This window comes from Acinonyx jubatus, chromosome B4 (assembly GCF_027475565.1).
Source record: "Acinonyx jubatus isolate Ajub_Pintada_27869175 chromosome B4, VMU_Ajub_asm_v1.0, whole genome shotgun sequence".
In the NCBI taxonomy this organism is placed as follows: domain Eukaryota; kingdom Metazoa; phylum Chordata; class Mammalia; order Carnivora; family Felidae; genus Acinonyx; species Acinonyx jubatus.
The window spans coordinates 119,276,703-119,294,376 of record NC_069387.1 but is presented as its reverse complement, the minus strand read 5'-3'; the positions used below and the strand labels follow the sequence as shown (position 1 = coordinate 119,294,376).

Below are 17,674 nucleotides of genomic sequence, written 5' to 3'. Positions count from 1 at the left end.
GTAAACGTACCAAATTCCATTGTCTCAGTAAAAGTTATTATCATCCAGACTCCTAACCTGGATAGTACCTAACCTCAAGATCAGCACTAACTTATGTGTGAGAATACAAGATAATTCCTATGCAGGGTATCTGTTCTTTAAGTATAATTGACAGATGATGTTATATTAGTTTATATTAGATGTTATATTGATTTGACAATTCTATACATTACTCAGTGCTCATCACAATAAGTATTGTCACCATTTGTCATCATACAATGTTATTAAACATTGACGATATTCCCTGTGCTGTACTTTTCATCACAGGATTTATTTATTTTGTAACTGGAGGTCTATATCTCTTAATCTCCATTATCTATCCTACCCACCACCCCTCTGACAATCAGCAGTTTGTTCTCTGTTAGAGTCTGGTTTTTTGTTCATTTGTTTTGCTTTTTAAATTCCATGTATAAGTGAAATCATATGATATTTATCTTTTTCTGACTTATTTCACCTAGCATAATACCGTCTACGTCCATCTATGTTGCCGCAAATGGCAAGATCTTATTCTTTTTGTGGCTGATATTCCATTATACACATATAAACCACCTCTTCTTTCACCGTTTATCTATCGGTAGATACTTGGGTTGCTTCCATACCTTAGCTATTGTGAATAATGCTTCAATAAATATGGGAGTGCATGTATTTTTGTTGAATCTGCATTTTCATTTTCTTTAGGTAAATACATAGTAGTAGAATTACTGGATTATATCATATATCTAATTTTTTGAGGAACCTCCATAATGTTTCCCACAGTGATTGCACCAATTTACATTCCCACTAACAGTGCATGTGGATTCTCTTTTCTCCACATCCTCTGCCAACACTTGTTGTCTTTTTGATACTAGCCATTCTGGCTGATGTGAGGTGGTATCTCATTGTGATTTTGTTGTATTTCCCTGATAATTAGTACTATCTGTTGGCCACTGGTGTGTCTTCTTTGGGAAAATGGCTATTCAGGTACTCTATTTTTTAATATGATTGTTTTCTGGTGTTGAGTTACAGAAATTCTTTATATATTTTGGATATTAACCCCTTATCAGCTGTATCAATTGCAAATATCCACTCTCATTTACTAGGTTGCCTTTTAGTTTTGTTGATGATTTCTTTCGCTGTGCAGAAGCTTTTTATTTTGGTGTAGTCCCACTACTTTATTTTTGCTTTTGTTTCCCTTGCCTGAGGACACCTACCCATAAATATTTTGCTATTCCTGATGTCCAAGAGAATACTGCCCATGTTTTCCTCTAGGATTTTTATAGTTTCCAGTCTTACATTTAGGTCTTTAAAGCACTCTGAATTTATTTTTGTGTATGGTATAAGAAAGTGGTCCAGGGCACCTGGGTGGCTCAGTTGGTTGAGTGTCTGACTCTTGATTTCAACTCAGGTCATGATCCCAGTGTTGTGGGATCAAGCCCTCCATCAGGCTCCGTGCTGAGCATGGAGCCTGCTTAAGATATTCTCTCTCTCTCTCTCTCTCTCTCTCTCTCTCTCCCCCACCCTTTCTGCCCCCTTTCCCCTGCTCACACTCACACTCTTTAAAAAAAAAAGTAGTCCAGTTTTATTCTTTTGCATGTAGCTGTCCAATTTTCCCAACACCATTTGTTGAAAGGACTACCTTTTCCCTATTGTATATCTTGTCCCCTTTTTCATAGATTGACCATATAGGTGTGGGTTTATTTCTGGACTGTCTATCCTGTTCCATTGATCTATGTGTCTATTTTTGTTCTATGCAGAATATCTTTTTTTTCCAGAACCATATCATTTTATTCATAAATTTAATCATTTATAAACACATTTGGGCAGATTTGTCCATGAATTTCCTCATATTCATGTTGGCTTCCTGCACACTTTGGCGGTTCCATAATCTTTCCTTTTTTTTAATTTAAATATATTAAATTTATTGTCAAATTGGTTTCCATACAACACTCAGTGCTCATCCCGAAAGATGTATGCAGAATATCTTTGAAAAGAAGCAAAGACTACAAAAAATGAGCTGTCACTATTATCACAATTATCATATTAATTATCATTACTGTCTATGGTATATAATAATGTATTACAATTGTTTTGTCAGTAAAATTATGTTTATGATGAGTATCTGGTGCTGAACTTAAGAATGAATCTACTAGTGCCTTCAAGCTGTTGGTTCTCTCTGTAATGATGAGGATTGGTCATTGTCTAAAACACCTTTTTTCTAATATATGATTACATAAATGGTTTCTGTCAAAGGTCCAATTTATTGGGGACTAAAAGTTTGCATGGACTAATCTTTCTAGAAGAAAAATGGCATTATGCTTTTTATTATACATATGGTTGATTATTAGACAAAAGTATATTTATAAAAGGAGGGAAACTGAATTGTTTCAAGAATCACCCTAACTCCTTAAACCTTTTACACAGCAGCATTTGCTAAAACAAAATTCTTTTCAGAACCCACTGCTCCCCTTCCTATTTATGCCTCTGTTCTGCTCTTAACTGGTGCCCTTCATTGTGACTGCTCTATCTCCTGGCTTCTCAGACCTTGTTCAGCTTTTCATTTGAGGAATTTTAATAAATCTTTTTCTCCCCATATCTCTTGTAAATTCATTGTGTGGAAAATTATGGTTTTCCCTTGACTGTTCCCAAAACCACAATATAGATGTATCATTCTTAAATTTCTGCTACAAGTTTGGTAGTATTAAGTGAATTCATTTATACATCAAATATAACCATTCATTAAATATAAGCATGAAAACTAGAAAGATGAAATACTTTTTTATGACCCAAAGATGATTATCAAACATGACTATTTATAAAATTGTACATATATGCAAGTAGTTTTACCCCACCCCCATTCTGCTGTTTTGTTTTCCATGGTTTCAGTTACCACATCCTCCCTACCACAGTCAGGAGGGAGAGGATCCTGTTGCTGGCTATTGTCACAATAGCAATAGGAGCCTAATGCTAGGTCACAATGCCTATGTCATTTGCCTCAATTCATCTCATCACATAGGCATTTTTACTTCACATTATCACAAGAAGAATGGCAAGTACAATGTTGTATTTTCATAGAGACCACATTCACATAATTTTCCTTACAGTATATTGTGATAATTGTTATTAGTTATTCATCTTACTGTGACTAATTTATAAATTAAACTTTCTCATGTATGTATGTATGTATGTATGTATGTATATATAGGAAAAACATAGTGTATATAGGGTTTGGTACCATCCACAATTTCAGGCATCCGTTTGGGTCTTGGAATGTATCTCCCTCAGATAAGGGATGACTACTGCAATATGCAAAAATGAAAACACTTGTTTTTAGGTGGTGGTCTTAAATTTTAATTTGTAGATTTTTATATTTTAAAAATTAACATTCCTTACATTTTTTAATATTTAGAAAACACTTATACTCATGGCTAGGGTGAGTTGGGAATATTTGAGGTAATTTCTATATAGAGATCCAGTTGTTGAGAATATGCATCTATTTGCTCTGCCTCTGTCTAGGATACATCCATTTGTGGGTCTATCACAGAGCTCTGCTAATATGTGTCCAAAGGATTGCGATGTTCCTACATTGGCATTTAACTTCTGATTCTTGTTCTTAGGACCTATGAAATTTTTAAAAGTTTCACTTTTCAGAAGCAGCAGGTTTCTGGCCTTCCTACTCTTTTAAGCTATTGTATCACAGTCAAGTTTCTCTCTAGAAAATTCCTTATTGCTACCCTAAGGCAATTAAGATGCAGTGGTGCTAATGAATTTGGCTGTCATCTGCTTCACTGCCCACAGCTATCTCCAAAACTCTGTACTGGAAAGCACACTGAAACCAAGTTTGGGGTCTGCCTGACTTTATGATCTTGGCAAATTCAGGAAGCTTCTCTAGACATCAGTTTTCCCTGGTAACACAATTAGGGTCTCTTTATCTCACCAGGCCCTAATATTTTGGATTCTCCCTCTTTTCTGGTATGAGTTTGCAGATGACTGTTTCAAGGGGAGCTCTCAGTTGATGTGCCAGCCTACTCCTGATCCCACTGGTCTTTTCAATGAGGCAGAGGTCTGAGAGATGCTCAGATGTCATTTGTGCCCCATGTCTCTGTTTTTTGATGTAGTGCTGTTTATTTGATTTGCCAAATGACAGACTACATGTTTACTTGTGCAAAGAAAACACTTTCCTGGCCCTGCTGTAGAAACAGACAGAAAGCCAAGTTTCAAAGCTAATTGAATCAATGTTTTACTGCTCTAATCTTAATTTAGTATCTTCAAAGACATTAAGTGGTCCAGGAGCATTAATGTTTGGAGGAATTTTTTTGAGTGAGTCACGGTTGTTTTCAGAAAGTAACACTTGTAATTTCTTGGCTTCAGTTTTACATGTGGGAAAGGCAGGATGTTCCCTTTTGACAAGACAGTGCATTCTGTAAAGCTGCTTTTGTTTCTCAGGAAATGGATTATTGGCTTGCAAGCATATTTTTTTTCCTAGTGCCAGGTATAGTTAATTCGTTCCCATTTTTTAAAAATGTAAAAGTGTATGTACATTTGAAAGAATGATAGTGAACTTCACGTAACCCCATCCAAGGTAAGACCTAGAGCATGGTCAGGGGCTTACAAATGCCTCATTGTCAATCCCAGACACCCTGAAAGGTAACTGCTATTGAATTTTCTTCTTTTGTCTATAGTTGTACTACTTGTTCAAGTGTTCCTAAATAAAACAGTGCTTAGTTTTCGTCTGCTTTGAACTCTGTATAAATGAAATCATATAGTGTTATTTTGTGATTATACCTTTGAGTTCTCAATTCTATTCCATTTTCTATTTGATTCTGTAACACCACTACACTAATTACTAAAATTTTATACTATTTCTAATGTAAAGTACATCTCCCCTTCATTATTCAAAAGTATCTTGACTAGTCTTCATCCTTTGCGTTTCCATATAACATTATTTTTGACATTAGGTGCACAGAATTGTCCTACTCCTATATCTCAATTTATAAGTAAACTCATTGGCCCATTTGTGTTTTTTCTATATTTATTTAATACCTTAATAATATGATGAACTCTCATAAATCCACCATGCAACACAAGACTTAAAACATTATCAGGAACTTATCTTACCCTCTGTATTCCTCCTTTTCCTCATCCCCTTGCTTTCCTTATCCTGAATTTTATTCTTATCATGAACAAATGTTTGTATGTATATTCATTCATTCATATTTGTCTGAATATTATACTGTTTAGTTTTGGTATTGAATTTTCTAGAAAGGATAGTATACTGTATGCAGTCTTCTGAGGCTTTTTTTTCTTTTTTTACTACCATGGCTACTAAGATTCATCCATGCTGTTTCCTATTTATTTCCATTGCTATAAAACAGACCCTAGTATGAATATATTGTGGTTGTTCTATGTAGTGCATGTTCAGATATATTCTCACATATTGGTCATTGCTTTATTTTCTTTCAACTTGTCTAACCATGTAAGTTCTTGAAAAACAAAGCTCAAGTTTATTCAGTTTGGATAAAAGTACTTCTACATTCCATTCTGGGTTTCACCTTTTTTTATTGTGAAAAATTATTTTTTCCTATAATGAGAACTTTTAAGATCTACTCTTCTAGCAAATTTAAGATTTGAAATACAGTATTATTAACTATGGTCACCATGCTGTGTATTACATCTCGAGATTTATTTTATAACTGGAAGTTTGTATCTTTTGACTATGTTCACAAATTTTGCTTTGGTAATTACCAATATGTTCTTTGACTGTATGAGTTTCAGTTTTTTGTTTTGTTTTGATTCTACATATAAGTGAGATCATACAGTATTTGTTTTTCCCTATATGACTTATTTCATTTAGCATAATGTCCTCAGGGTCCATCCATGGTATCCATAAAAGTCAGGATTTCCTTCTATTTTATGGCTGAAGAATTTTTTTTTTTTTATTTAAAAAATTTTTTTTTCAACATTTATTTTTGGGACAGAGAGAGACAGAGCATGAAAGGGGGAGGGGCAGAGAGAGAGGGAGACACAGAATCGGAAACAGGCTCCAGGCTCTGAGCCATCAGCCCAGAGCCTGACGCGGGGCTCGAACTCACGGACCGCGAGATGGTGACCTGGCTGAAGTCGGCCGCTTAACCGACTGCGCCACCCAGGCGCCCCTGGCTGAAGAATATTCTTGTGTGTATATGTGTGTATCGTATTTTCTTTATTCATTCATGAATGGGCACTTAGGTTGTTTCTGTATTTCGGTATTGTCTTGACTATGCTACAATAAACATGAGGGAACAGGTATCTTTTTGAGTTAGTGTTTGGATAATACTTGGAAGAAGAATTGCTGGATCATATGAATTTCTATTTTTTGTTTTTTGAGGAACCTCCATATATTTCCATAGTAGCTGTACCAATTTACATTCTCACCGGCCCAGTGCACAAGGGTTCCTTTTCCTATACATGCATTCCAAAACTTATTTCTTATTAGAATGGCTATTATTAAAAAGACAACTGTGAAGTGCTATCTCATTGTGGTTTGGTTTGCATTTCCCTGATCGTTAGTGATGTTGACTGGCTTTTCATGTACCTTTTGGCCAGCTGTATGTATTCTCCAGAAAAATGTCTGTTTAGGTTCTCTACCCATTTTTAAGTTGAATTGTTCATTTTTTCCATTGTATGTGTTTTTTGTATATTTTGGATATTACCCCCTTATCAGATATGATTGGCAAATATTTTTCCAGTAAGTAGGTTGTCTTTTCATGTTGTTGATGATTTCCTTTGCTGTGAAGAAGCTTTCAGTTTGATTTATTCCCACTTATTTATTTTTGCTTTTGTTGCCTTTGCTTTTGATGTCAGATTCAAGAAATCACCACCACAACCACTGTCAAATAGCTTAATGCCCATGTTTTCTTCTAAGAGTTACATTGTTTCGGGTCTTATGTTCAAAGCTTTAATCTATTTTGAGTTAATTTTTGTGTATGATGTAAGGTGTTCGCCCAGTTTCATTCTTCAACATGGGGCTGTCCAGTTTTCCCAACACCATTTATTGAAGAGACCGTCCTTTCTCCATTGTCAATTCTTGGCTCTGTTAGAAATTAATTATGCATGGGCTTATTTCTGGGTTCTCTGTTCTGTTAATCTTTATGTTATGCTTTATGACAGTACCATACTGTTTTGATTACTATAGCTTTACAACATAGTTTGAAATCAGGAACATGATGCCTCCATTTTTGTTTTTCTTTCTCAAGATTGCTTTGGATATTTGAGGTCTTTGTGGTTCTGTGCAAATTTTAGGATTGTTTTTTTCTATTTCTGTGAAAAATGCTATTGGAATTAGGAATTGCACTGAATCTATAGATTAATTTGAGTAGTATGGACATTTTAACAATTCTTTAAAAATTTTTTTTTTTTTACATTTATAGTGTATTCTTGGCTTTAGGAGTAGAACCCAGTGATTCATCTCTTATATATGAGACCCAGTGCTCATCCCAACAAGTGCCCACCACCCATTTAACACATCCCCCTACTACCTCTTCTCCAGCAACCCTGTTCGTTCTCTGTATTTAAGAGTCTTTTATGGTTTGCCTCCCTCTCTGTTATTATTCTTCCTTCTCTTCCCCTATGTTCATCTGCTGTGTCTCTCAAATTCCACATAGGAGTGAAATCATATATCTGTCTTTCTCTGATTTATTTTGCTTAGCTTAATACACTCTAAATCCATCCTTACTGTTACAAATGGCAAGATGCCATTCTTTTTCATTGCCGAGTAGCATTCCATTGTGTGTGTGCGTGTGCGTGCACGTGTATACCACATCTTCTTTATTCATCAGTTGATGGACATCTGAACTCTGCATAATTTGGCTATTGTTGATAGTGCAGCTGTAAACACTGGGGGTGCATGTGCCCCTTCAAATCAGCATTTTTGTGTCCTTTAGATCAATACCCAGTTGTGCAACTGAAAAGATGCTCAACAACACTCATCATCAGGGAAAAAGAAATCAAAACCATACTGAGATACCACCTCACACTTGCCAGAATGGCAAAAAATAACAACTCAGGAAACAACAGATGTTGGTAAGGATGTGGAGAAAGGGGAATGCTTTGGACTTTGGTGGGAATGCAAATAGTGCAGCCACTCTGGAAAACAGTATGGAGTTTCCTCAAAAAATTAAAAATAGAACTATCCTAAAAATTGTTCTAAGCCATGAGCACAGATTATCTTTCCAATTGTTTGTATCTTCTATTTTTCTTTTATCATTGTCTTATAGTTTTTAGTATACAGGTAAGTATTTTACCTCCCTGGTTAAATTTATTCCTCGATACTTTATTCTTTTTGATGCAATGTAAATGGAATTGTTTTCTTAATTTCTCTGATAGTTTGTTATTAGTGTATAGAAAAACAAATGATTTCTGTGTATTGATATTGTATCCTACAAATTTACTTAATGTTTGTTAGTTCTAGCAGTTTTCTGTTGGAGTCTTAGGGTTGTCTATATATAATATAATGTCATCTGCAAATAATGATAATTTTACTTCATTTCCCATTTGGACGCATTTTACATCTTTTTCTTATCTAACTGCTCTAGTTAGGACCTACAATACTATGTTGGATAAAAGTGGCTAGACTGGGCATCCTTGTATTGCTCCTGATCTTAGATGAAAAGCTGTTAGCTTTTTGCCATTAAGTATGACATAGCCATGGGCTTGTCATATATCGTCTTTATTATTATGTTGAGGTACATTTCTTCTATACTCAGGTTGTTGAGAGTTGTTATTGTGAAAGGACGTTGAATTTTGTCAAATGATTCATCTGTTGAGACGATCATATCATTTTTATATTTTATTTTGTTAATGTGGCATATCACATTGATTGGTGGATGTGGAATCACCATCCTTGCATTCCTGGAATAAATCATTGATCGTGGTGTGTGGTCCTTCTAATGTATTGTTGAATTCAGTTTACTAATATTTTGTTGAAGAATTTTACACTTATATTCACCATGGATATTAGCCTGTAATTTATTTCCTTGAGGTGTCCTTGCCTGGTTTTGGAATTAGGGTAATGCCAGCCATGTAAAATGAGTTTGGAGGGGTTTCCTCCTTTTCTAGTGTTCGGAAGATTTTGAGAATTGGTATTAATTCTTTGAATGTGTGGTAGAACTCATCAGTGAAGCTGTCTGGTCCTGGACTTTTGTTTGTTGGGAGGTTTTTGTTTACTGATTCAATCTCTTTACTAGTAATTGGTATGTTCCAATTTCCTGTTTCTTCTAAATTTGGTCTTGGTAGTTTGTATGTTTCAAGAAATTTGTCCATTTCTTCTAGGTTGTCAAATTGTTGGTGTATAATTGTTCACTGGTCTCTTATGATCCATTGTTCTGTAGTGTCAGTTATAATGTATCTTGTTCCAGTTTTTTCCCCAGTCTTCTTTTTCTTGGTGAGTCTAGCTAAATGTTTGTCAATGTTGTCAATTTATTTATATTTTCAAGGAAGCACCTCCTGGTTTTATTGATCTTCTCTATTTGTTTTTAGTTTCATTTTTCCTCTGATCTTTGTTACTTTTTCCCTTCTACTAACTTGGGTCTTCATTTGTTCTTTTTTTTTTTTTAATTCCTTGAGGTATAGTTAGGTTGTTTGAGGTTTTTCTTGTTACTTGAGGTAGGCATTTAGTGCTATGAAATTCCCTCTTAGGATTGTTTTTGCTGCATTCCGTATGTTTTGGTATGTTGTAATAATTTCCAAATGTCTCAAGCTCTGATTACTCCTTGACTTCTTCTTTGATTCATTAGATGTTTAGTAGCATGTTTAATCTCCACATACTTGTGATTTTTTTCCAGTTTTCTTCTTGTAATTTATCATTTATACCATTGGGGTCAGAAAAGATGCTTGATGTGATTTCAATCTTAAATTTATTAAACTTGTTTTGTGGCATAACATGATCTGTCCTGGAGAATGTCTCATGTGCACTTGAGAAGGATGTATTCTGATGCTTTTGGATGGAAAGTTGTACATATGTCTGTAACATGTTGTCTGGGCCAATGTTACTTTATTGATTTTCTGCATGGATGATTTATCATTGATGTAAGTGGGGTATTAAAGTTCCCTACTATGGGTGAATTGCTATGCATTTTTCCCTTAGATTTATTAATATTTGTTTTATATATTAGGTACCCCTTTGTTGGGTACATTGGGAGAAATGTCCTATCTTTTTGTTGGATTGATTGACCCCTTTATCATTATGTAATGATCTTCTTTTGAAAGTCTATATTTAGAACAGACAATATATCCCAACTTTCATTAGGTTTTTATTTGCATGTGATTATCTTTTTCCATCCCTTTACATTCAGTCTGTTTGTGTCCTTACATCAGAAGTGAGCAGCGAATAGATAGGTCTTGTCTTTTTATCCATTCAGCCATTCTATGTCTTTTGATTGAAGAATTTATTTGTATTTAAAGTAGTTACTGATAGGTATGTACTTACTGCCATTTGTTAATTATTTTCTGGCTGTTTTGTAGTTACTCTCTGTTCATTTCTTTTCCAGCTCTCTCCCTTTATGATCTGATGGGGTTTTTTTAGTGGTATGCTTATATTTCTTACTCTTTCTCTTTTGTGTATCTATATATTTTTTGCTTTGTGGTTACCACAACCGTGGTATATGCTGTTACATATAATAACAGTCTATTTTAAGTTGATAATTATTAAAACTTGATCACGTTCTAAAGCTCTACATTTTTGTTCTCCCCCTAACATTTTTTCATGTCGCAATTTGTATATTTTATGTATCTCTTAACTGATTATTGTAGTTATAAGTATTTTTACTACTTTTGTCTTTTAACCTCATACTAGCGTTATAAGTGATCATTCCTCTTTTTTTCCTATATATTTACCATGAGATTTATACTTTCAACTGTTTCCTTGTTACTAATTAGCACCCCTTCATTTCAACTTAAAGAAGTCCCTTTACCATTTCTTGTTAGGCTGGTCTAGTGGTGATGAACTCCTTTCCGCTTTGCTTGTCTGGAAAACTCTTTATCTCTCCTTCAATTTTGAAGGACATTGTTGCTGGGCAGGGCATTCTTGGTTGGCAGATATGTTCCTTTCAGCACTTTGAATATATCATGCCACTCCCTTCTGGCCTATAAAATTTCTCCTGAGAAATCTGATAGTTTTACGGGGGTTTCCCTTGTATATAACAAGTTGCTTTTTTCTTCCTGCTTTTAATATTCTTGTCTTTAACTTTTGACCCTTTCATTATAATGTCTTGGCGTGGGTCTCTTTGGGTTCTCTTGTTTGGCTTCCTGGATCTGGACATCTCGGTTCCACCCCAGAGATTCTGTTTTAATTTTCTAGGTCACAGCCCTGGTCAAGAGGAGTTTTAAAATTCTCCAGTGGATGTTAATGCATGATCAAGATTGAGAACCACTGCTTTAAACTGCTCAGTCAGAAAGGACTGTCTGAGCAAAACCTCCCCATGGTAGAGTCAGCACAGGTTAGGCTGAGTGCTCACCTGCAGTACTTGAGAGGAGTCCCCGAGAACTCACTGCCATCAGACTCAGGCTCAGATCGGTTCTCAAAGTCAGAAATTCGAAACACAGATAAGCTGGCATTCACATAGCCAACCATGCACCTGAAAGAGAAAACAAATGCTATAATTAGATCTCTGATCACTTCTGCATCCAATTCAATAAAGGCTCTACTTCCTAGAAGCTCTTGCACTTGTAAATGCCTTTAGCTGGCTCTGCCTTGTCACAAGCACTCAGGGCACACCGAAAAATCCTGGGTATGTGAAATCAGGAACAAGTCATTCTTTTATTCTAGTACTTTTTGTTCAAAATCATCATATAGAACATCACTGCACCAATCACTACTTCAGCGAAATAGGTGAAAGACAGCATTGCATAATCAGTACAAATTATAGGCAAGTCACTGCTTCTTTCCTTGATGATATAAACACACATGCACATATTCCTTTATTAATGAATATCTATATTCTCTCATAATGTCATGAATGTGACTGGTGTGACCATGACTCCCTCCCAACTCACATCCCTTGCTACAGTCATGATAGACTACATTCTCTGTCATGCTTTTGTTCAGGTTGTCTTTTCTATTGGGATTCCCTATTCATTTCTTTATAAGTGGAAATAGTGCTCCTTTTCCAATGATCAACTTAAATAATTTTATTTATTTATTTTTACCTTGCAGGAGGTCAAAAAATAATCATAGCTTTCAAATTCCCTTCATTAACTTGTCTGGCATGATTACTCCAAGCTGCTGAACACCGAACCAAAACAATGACACAAACACAGTACTGAGACCACATGAGTTCTGTATGTTGTCTTGCTCAAGACAAATCACTGGGGTTTTATCATGGCCTTAAAAAAATGAACCAAGCAGAAAGACCCATTTGTCAAGTCACTCATGGATGAAACAAATGGTCAGTGGGTGTGTAACATGCCTTAATCCAACTGGCAGGAGGTCTCCCCTACAACTCATCAGAAGGACAATTTGGAACTGCCTAGAACATGACATGAAAGAAAATTAATGCCTTGATTATTAGCTGTTACAGAGAGGGAGCCAGCTTTTGTGAGCTATAGAATATAGCAGAGTCTTCTCAAGACCCAAACAGTGAGAAAGGAAAGTTCCTCTGGAAACTGGCAGAAAACAGACCCAACACTGAAATGAAATATTTACAACCCCTCCTGCACTCTTTCTTATCTCCCAAAGCAGCCCTGTGGCTTTATTAAGATTAAAGCTGCAGTTTGATGGCTGCTCTGTCAAAAACTCAATTGAGAAAAGTCTAAATTTAAATAAAATACTGGTCTCATGGACAATACCCAGCCTTCAAAATAAAGAGGCTGTATCTTTGAACTATTTATTAAGCATATTCATGTATTGCCAGTCATAAATCCAAGTTGAAAATATGCCTTTGGTGGTTCTGTACTCCTGTGTATAAAGCATCACACATGGACACAGTCCATGTATGTGTGTGTATATATACACACACATACATACCCCCCCCCCCCACACACACACATATACACAGCTAGTTATCAGCTGTGTAAGTCTCCCTTCCATATCCTTTCCATAATCAGGGAAGAAGAGGGACTGCTAATACTGAACTGGCTAGGCATTTCTCGAAGTCTTTTCACTGTGGTAGGATCTTCGCTATTGTCCATAATAAGTAGTTGAGGCAGTCATCAAATCAGGGAAATGAGATTTCCCACAGTTCACTGTATGAAGTTTAGCCAGTGGCATTCATGTGTCAACTCAGTGACCTACTGTTACAGCAGGGAGGCCACAGGCAGTGGCAGATCCCATCTGTCCCTGTTTGCTAGCAGGAGATCTCTATACCCTCACTGTGACACACTACCAGCTGCCAGTTAGAGGAACAATGAAGCACTGACGTTCAGGCAGAGGTTAAGAGATACAGAGAGGAAGGTATCAGACAAACAAAGAGTTTCTGTGAATATAAAATAATGAAGTTAATTTTCTTAAGGGGTTGGTAGATGGCCTCTGAAGGTACTTCCAAAAAAGGAGATTCAGAAAATATCTTTTTTTTTTTTAATTTTTTTTTCAACGTTTATTTATTTTTGGGACAGAGAGAGACAGAGCATGAACGGGGGAGGAGCAGAGAGAGAGGGAGACACAGAATCGGAAACAGGCTCCAGGCTCTGAGCCATCAGCCCAGAGCCTGACGCGGGGCTCGAACTCACGGACCACGAGATCGTGACCTGGCTGAAGTCGGACGCTGAACCGACTGCGCCACCCAGGCGCCCCAAGATTCAGAAAATATCTTACGTAAGGGTAGCATTATTTAAATTAGGATGCATACCTCTTCCAAGTAACTTCTGCAAAGACCACATTCATTTAAATGTGAGAATAATGGTTTTAAAACCATTCATGACTAATTGTTTCAATCCTTTACTACAAGGAAAAAGATGAGCGAGTAGTAATCACTAATAATCAGTTTTAAGGGAAAGAACAGAACCAGAAATTGACTTTTGAGTTTGTAGATTCCTGACCAAAATTACTGCAGAGTATCTTTGAGTTTTGCTATTCATTTGCCTTTGAGGTTTTACATATAGTGACACAAATGGCATGGGGATAGGACTCAAATGATGAAAAAGCTAGGAGAAATCAGATCTGGTTTACGCATTTCAAGTCAAATGTGCCTTATAGATAAATGACAAATTTATATATTAACTTATCTATAGATACTTAGGCTAATGAGATGATGACAGAGGAAAGTGGAATTCTGACTTATTGCAATAAAAATGCCAGACATCATGAAAAAGGAAGATTCAATCTCTGTACGGTAGGCTTTATGTTTTTAAATACAACTTTGCAATTGGTTATGATGTTGATCTATTGGATTATAATTTGCAAAAATATCTTGCAAACTAAGTAATGTATTTGTGATTCATTCTGTGACAATTTGAGAATTGTGTCCTTGATCAAGTCTCTAACTCCTTATGATACCACTATTTATACACGAAAATCAGCTTTGGTTTAGATCACTAAATCAGATCTATACCTCACAATAGTCCTAAGGCCTGCATATATCTTTAGAGAATGTTCCACAAGTCTAGCCTGATAACAACAGTAATTAGTTTCTCACATTCAATGGATGGGTAGGGGAGCTCAAAATGGTTATTTGTGCTATTTGAAAATAATTTTAGTTGATTAAAATTTAGTTCTGATTAACAGAACAATTTTATAGTATACAACTTCAACTGTCTTTGTAATTTCTGTCTTCCGATGCATACCTGGAGGAGATTTTAGTTCTCTAAGCACTTTTCTAAAAAGGTTTATATGAAGATCTCTTGAAAGAGACAGTGACTTCATTTTACAAACCATAAACAATCTGAGCAGGGGCATTGGTCCAGGAATCCACCTACTGTAGGCTGTAATCAAAAGGAGGGAATTTCTTGAGAGGAGAGATGAAATACTTGAAACATTCTCGTGTACCCACTGTGTGGAGAACATTGCCTCAAATTATGGCATTCCTTTCATGTTCAGATCTGGCTGGAAAAGGAGAATGTCTTCCCCTCTATGCCACTGACGATGCATTCCCTGAACACTCATGACAGTAGGAAGACTGTGGTTGGAGAGCACATCCAGGGAGCAGTTGAGATATCCTGCCATAGGGACAAGGGGCATGTGAACCGAGTGACTCTGGATATATGCATGAAATTATCCTTGGGGAAGCCAGGGAAAGCTGAAAAAATGGTGAGAATTCGGAGAAAGGTAGTTGGTTTGGTTGGAGTACTTTTGATTTAGAGTAAGTTTCAGTTGAAAGATGGCATTTCTACAGGTGCATGAAATCATAATAAGAAACTGGACATACTACCTCAAAAGCCTGTAACATTCTAAATTTTGACAATGTTGCTCCCCTATTAGTTAAATCATTTCTAAAGAATTTTTATCAGGAAAAAAACTTAAAAAGGATAATAGAGTAGTTGGTGGGGCAGAAAATAAGATTCATGAAGAAAACAGGGAAAATAAATGGATTAGAAGATAGAAGGTAGATCTATAAATATTGAAAGTGGCAGAAGACTCATAAGTGAAAGAGAAAAGTTATTTATAAAAAATAGCTCAGGGGAGCCTAAGAAAACTGAAACAAGGAGGCTATTAGGGAAATTTTAAACCCCATGAACACTGTCTTAAATCTAAATTGTCAACATTCTAAAGCTTTGATTCACTATCATAAATGTACATATATGTTTCCACTTTATTTCTGGGTTCCCCCAAACCAAGACAGGTTTCATTCTATTTGGGGGTGGAAAAGAATTTAAATAACCATTGGAATGTAAACCCCTGGGAGTTCTCTCCTGTTAGATGAGCTATTTGACAATTTATCGGCAATGGCCCCGAGGGCTGTTTTGTTCAGGATGGAGAGCACTGTATGAGTCTAGGCTTTGCCTTCATGTGGGTTCTCATAGGTACTCTGCCTTGATATTCTGGACTTAACCTCTAATCTCTTTCTGCTCTTCAAAGTGAGGGTAATAATGCATGTCCCACTCCTAGGGTTGTTTTGAGAGTCAAATGCAAAACAGATGGGAAAGTGGTTTAAACAAAAGCAAGCTTTTCCAGGCTCAGTCAAGCAGAGAATGTTGGCATCAGTTACAATTAGAAAGAATATGTGAGTAGTACAACATAAGTCTTTAAATCTCTTAAAATGGGATGGCATGTTCACTTAAAGTTGCTAGATAATTAGTGTCTAATGTCCACATGGTTATTATAGTAAAGAACTTTATAGAAGCTTCTTCAAATAGCTGGAATGTAGGTTTTATTACATTCAGCTGTCCATGCCTTAGAGTACTTATGTAGGATTAATAATGAAATTGGACCTAGACCAGGGGTGCATAAATTTGGCTGACTTGATTTGGTGGCACTTTACTCCTTGGGGCTAATTGAATCACAGTGGCTATACAGGATTAGTTTAGTTCTGAAAGTAAACCCAAAGGTAGGGCTGCCTGTGCAGGTAATCATAGCCCATGTGGGATGACTTCTGGGGCATTGAAAAGACTCCCAAACATATCCTACTCTGACCTACAAACCTCTAAATTCTACAATTAGAATTGATTATTTTTACTCTAGCCAAACAGGTATTTTTCTCCCACTAAAGTATGTTAAGAAATCTAGGAGCATGCTATAATTTTGCCTGGGCTCTACCTGACGAGAAATACCCAGAAAGCCCTGACTTTTGGGAATCACTTAGGTGATGCCATAGAATTGAATCTGCCTGGGATCATATATACATTGGTTAGGTCAGTAGCCAGGAAGGATTACTTATTCTACAAATACTTATTGAGTATCTATAGGGTATTTATCACGTGGTTGTATATTTCCCATGTAGAATTTGCAGAATCTCCATATGATGATACAAGAGTAATCAGATTATAACTGTCCTCTTAAAATAAAAATGGTATAACTATACTATATTATGTGCTATTTTTTTGTCTACACACATTAGCATACCACACATTTCTCAATTCATAGTGGGCATAGGTCATTGGTAGGGGAAATGATTAATTGCTGCTCTCGCACAGGATTCCACCTAAAACTTGTCTGACCTATATTGACCCCACCTCTTCAGGATGTGTTTTCTTTGGCTAAAAGCATCATCATAATTTCACCTCCCTCCCCTACTCCCCACCATTCTAATCCTGGGTTACTCCAGTGCAGAAGCTTCTGTCTGAGTGAACCAGCATCACACAGTGCATAGGAAATGGGATTTCATGATAGTTTTATGACAAACTTACTTTTGTCCAGCTTCTCCTTGACCTGCACAAGGTCCATACTTATAAGCATACACCAAGCGAGGAATGAAGTCAGATGTTATTGCTATGACAAATGCATTTGTAATAACAGAGAGAATTCCAATGCCTTCAAGAATTCCATACCAAATTCCTATTCAAGGAGAAGTGTTACATTAGTTCCAGACATAACAGTAGAGATAATAAACACAAAAAACAACTGGGGTAAGTAATTTCAATAGTCCTTTCCATGGATCCTTACATCCCAAATACTGACACTTGTAACCAACAGTAAGAATTTGTACTTGCAAATATCTTGTCACTGAAGGAGTTCCTGTGGAAGTACTAATGTTCATCACTTAACAACTCAGTCAGGATCAGACTTAAGTCAGAGAGTTCTGGTCAATGATGA

The 17,674-nt window shown here is 36.2% G+C and overlaps 1 protein-coding gene across 7 annotated transcripts in view; it reads right to left on the bottom strand.

Annotated features, from left to right (window-relative positions):
• Window positions 1-17,674, bottom strand: part of ANO4 (anoctamin 4) — a 412,471-nt gene that overhangs the window by 5,733 nt on the left and 389,064 nt on the right. For all 7 annotated transcript variants that reach the window (XM_027071002.2, XM_027071003.2, XM_027071004.2 and 4 more), the window contains 2 exons: window positions 17,269-17,416; window positions 11,508-11,627 (listed from right to left, as the gene is read on the bottom strand). In XM_027071002.2, the coding sequence (XP_026926803.1) occupies window positions 11,508-11,627; window positions 17,269-17,416 (268 nt within the window). The remainder of the gene's footprint in view (window positions 1-11,507; window positions 11,628-17,268; window positions 17,417-17,674) is intronic.